The sequence below is a fragment of the Chelonoidis abingdonii genome, chromosome 3, assembly GCF_003597395.2.
Source record: "Chelonoidis abingdonii isolate Lonesome George chromosome 3, CheloAbing_2.0, whole genome shotgun sequence".
In the NCBI taxonomy this organism is placed as follows: domain Eukaryota; kingdom Metazoa; phylum Chordata; order Testudines; family Testudinidae; genus Chelonoidis; species Chelonoidis abingdonii.
The window spans coordinates 144919307-144923412 of NC_133771.1; the positions used below are offsets into that span (position 1 = coordinate 144919307).

The window sequence follows — 4106 nt, forward strand, 5'->3', positions numbered from 1 at the left end:
TCTGTAATGCAATCCTGCACTGATTTGCATCCACTTCACTGCAAATGGGTCTCTTTTGTGACAGTGGAACCCACCTGCTGACAGAGCCTGCTTTTCTGACAGAGATTGTCATGGCTTTCAGCCTATGGACTATTGACATCCTTCCTGGAATTATGGGAAGGTTTTATTGCCCTTTGACCAGAGTCATGCTGAGACAATGAGACAGTGATGCATTTGGAGTTCTTGTTTGGACTAGTTTGGGGAATCAGGGTTTCTGTTGATCAGTATACAGATAAAATATACCTAGACTTTCCAGGCAAATCAAGTCTATCTTCCAGGCAAATCAAGTCAATCTTTACATAGTAAAATTGAAATCTAGTTTTGAAGCAGGAGACCAGCAGGGAACCTGTGCAAACTACGAAGATACATCTGATACTTGTGGACACAGGCTTTTGAAACCCTTATGGCTATATTGTGCAATGGGAGCGACCTATGAGTGGTATCCAGGGCTGCCTATAATAAAAAGAATAGCAGTAGTCCAATCTCAAAACAAAGAAGCAATAATAATACTAAATAATCAGGAAAGATCAACAGAAAAATATCTGTGAGGCAGGTCGCAGACAGTCACTGCACAGCAATGAGGAAGAGGATATACAAATAAAAGGCAGGAGAAAGGAGCAGATCATCACCAAATGTAATAGAATCTTTCTGAGATTTGCATCCCAACAAACACAGGTGAATCTTCCATGTTCAATACCTGAAAACATCTCTAATCTCACTTTTGGCTGTGATACAGAGGCAGGACAGCAGAGGCCCTGATAAGATACCAGAAGCCTGGCACTTCAGTGAGGTATTTTCCTCTGTGACAATTTCTCTTGGAGCATCAGAAGCTGGGCAAGCATTAGTGACCACAGGCAGAACCATGTTTCCTGTAATTATTATTGTTTTGATCATTTTAGGACTTGAGTTCATTACAGGAATTATAGCAAATGGATTGATGATCATTGTGATTTGCAGTGAGTGGATCAGAAACAGAAAACTGACCTGTTGTGATGTGATCCTAACTAGCCTGGGCATCTCCAGATTTTTCCTACAGTGCATAATAATGATTAATAGTAACTTCTTTCACTTTTTTCCAGAGATGAATGAACGGTGTGCTCTGTCGAGTATATTGATTGTTGTCTGGATATTTCTAAATACTCTCAGTCTATGGTTTGCCACCTGGCTCAGTGTCTTCTATTGTGTGAAGATCGCCAATTTCAGCCAACCTCTATTCCTCTGGCTGAAGCGGAGAATATCAGGGCTAGTGCCACAGCTACTCATGGGATCCTTTCTGGTCTCCTTGGTCACCTGTCTCCTTTCAATCAATGCCATAGATAGAAAGTACATAGACCATTCAATGAATAATCTATCAGGAAACACCACCAGGGAATGTCGATATAAGTTTGATTTATCTTCTAGCCTCCTTATTTTGTCCATGCTTGGATATTGCACTCCCTTCATTATATTTATTATTTCCTCTGTACTGTTAATCACTTCGCTGTGGAGACACAGCAAGAGGATGGAAAAAACCACAAGCAGTTCCAGGGACACAGTTACCGAGGCTCATGTCAGAGCAATTAAAGGACTGATCTCTTTCATTTTCTTCTACGTTACTTATTTTGTGGCACTACAAATATTTTTGTTAGGTTTATTTACTAACTTTATACAACTATTGACAATGATATTGGCTGCTTATCCCTCTGGGCACACTGTTATCTTAATTATGGGTAACCCCAAACTGAAGAGGGTAGCAATGAGGGCTTTGCACTATGCTGGTTGCAGGCTGAGAGATGCTGTTTCATAAAACTACTCATGACGAAACTCCACCAAGACATCCCCTTTCTCCCCTCAATTTATTTATCAAATATTTTCCCTACTTCAGCATGCACTAAAATTACAAAATTTCCATCCAGAGCTTTGCTTTTTGAGGATAGTGGTAGAGGACCTTGTTAAACGTAGAGTGACATGATTTTTTTTTCTTAAATGTTTGTGAATTAATAACTCATGCAAGTCAAGGGCAAACTCCTATTGACTGTGAGCTAGATTTCCTAAGATGGCGGAGCCCTAGAACTAATAGAAATAGCCTGTCATGCTAGGGTCTTAAGATGAGAGATATGGACTGGAACCCCATGTCCAAACTACAAGAGCTCACAATCCCAGAGACCTGCAAGGACCTCTAATGATCATCACATTAACAAATGAAAACAAAAGCTGACTTAGAGAATCTAACCTGTTGTTAAGAAAGTTGCTAGTGGGAGCCACCAGGTGAGTCACTGATCTTAAGACAATCACAGACCTAGTTACATTCAATGGGTGTGCTAAGCATTCTTTCAGACTCTGTAGAAGGAGCTTTCAAGTCCCTTTATGTAGTAGAGATAGCTACAAACAAAGGAAGAACTGTCCAAGGCACATGGCAGGTGTGATGTTATTGACACAAATCTGTAACCATACAGATCATTGTTGCAATCACTGTTATATATTTGTAGCAAATATTCTACAAAGGTTGTTGTGTACGGTGTCTACGGAAAGGTTATGATTTGCTGACTATGATATGCTATGTGTATGGGTGTATCATTTTTGTAGTTGAAATTAAGAATATTGATTGTGTACTGGGCCAAAATCACATTGGGGAAGAAAGCTACTAGAGCCTGTCCTGGGATAGTGCTTACGGTGTGCTAGAGACTACCGGGATCTGATTTGGATATGGGTAGAGACCTCTTTAATGTTTTTAATGAAGTAAACACTAATGGGAATTGTGTGATCATGGGAGACTTTAACTTCCCAGATACAGACTGGAGGACAAGTGCTAGTAATAATAATAGGGCTCAGATTTTCCTGGATGATGAAATTATAATGAAAAAGGCATAGGTCCATGCATTTAGGAACTAATAACAAGAATTTTTGTTATAAGCTGGGGACGCATCAATTGGAAAGTAAACAGAGAGAGAGAAGACCTCAGAGTAATTGGTTGATCACAAGGATGAACTGTGAGTCAGTGAAAAAAAGCTAATGCGGTCTGGGATGCATCAAGGTGAAGTATTTCCAAGTAGAGATAAAGAGGTGTTAGTAACCAATTATAACAAGGCACTGGTGAGACCTCATCCTGGATCCGTGTGCAGTTTCTGGTCTCGCCATGTTTAAGAGGAATGAATTCAAACTGCAAAGGTTCAGAGAAGGGCGCTAGATATCTGAGGAATGGAAACCTGTCTTATGAAAGGCGACTCAAAGAGCTTGGCTTGTTTTAGCCTAAACCAAAAGAAACTTAGGGAGATATGATTGGCTCACAATTAAATTATCAGAGGGATAATAGCAAGAGGAAAGAGGAATTATTAAGCTCAGTACCAATGTGGACACAAGAACAAATGGATATAAACTGGCCATGCAGGAGTTTAGAACTTGAAATTAGATGAAGGTTTCTAACCAAGAGAGTGAAAGTTCTGGAACAGCTTCCAAGGGGAGTAGTGGGGGCAAGACATATTTGGCTTTAAGACTAAGCATTTGATAAGTTTTATGTTGGGATGGTATGATGGGATACGCTAATTTTTGGCAACTAAACTGATCTTTGACTATTAGCGTAAATATGCCCAATGGCCCGTCCATGGAAAAGTTAGAGGGTGGGATCTGAATTACTGCAAATAATTCTGGTTTCCTGGGTGTTGGCTGGTGAGTCTCACATGCTCAGTGTTTTAGGGGTCATGAAAGGAATTTCCTCCAGGGCAGATTGGCGAGGTCTGGGAGGTTTTGCCTTCTCTGCAGCTGGGGCATGGGTCACTTGCTGGAGGATTCTCTGCACGTTGAACTCTTTAACCACACTATTTGAGGAACTTCAATTAGCTCAGACATAGGTTAAGGGTTTGCTAACAGGAGGTGGGTGGGTGAGATTCAATGGTCTGGCGTTGTGCAGGAGGTCAGACTAGAAATCCATAAAGTCCCTTCTGACCTTAAAGTCTATGCATTCTATAAATATTAATGTGTTTGATTCTAAGTACCTCCAAAGTGAACATTTGGCAGCTTCTTTGAGAAGGGCACATTCTCAGTAAAGTGCCATCCATCTCTGGAGGACTTTGCTACAAACTGGCTCTGAA

The 4106-nt window shown here is 40.6% G+C and overlaps 1 protein-coding gene across 1 annotated transcript; it reads left to right on the forward strand.

Moving 5' to 3' along the window:
• The first annotated feature begins 901 nt into the window (after positions 1 to 901).
• On the forward strand, positions 902 to 1825 carry LOC142046492 (taste receptor type 2 member 2-like). Its single transcript, XM_075063447.1, has one exon. It carries the CDS (start codon positions 902 to 904, stop codon positions 1823 to 1825), a length of 924 nt encoding a protein of 307 aa, XP_074919548.1.
• Positions 1826 to 4106: the final 2281 nt, after the last annotated feature.

Coding starts and splice junctions, on each gene's coding strand:
- LOC142046492 (XM_075063447.1), top strand. CDS start 902: ATGTTTCCTGTAATTATTATTGTTTTGATCATTTTAGGACTTGAGTTC.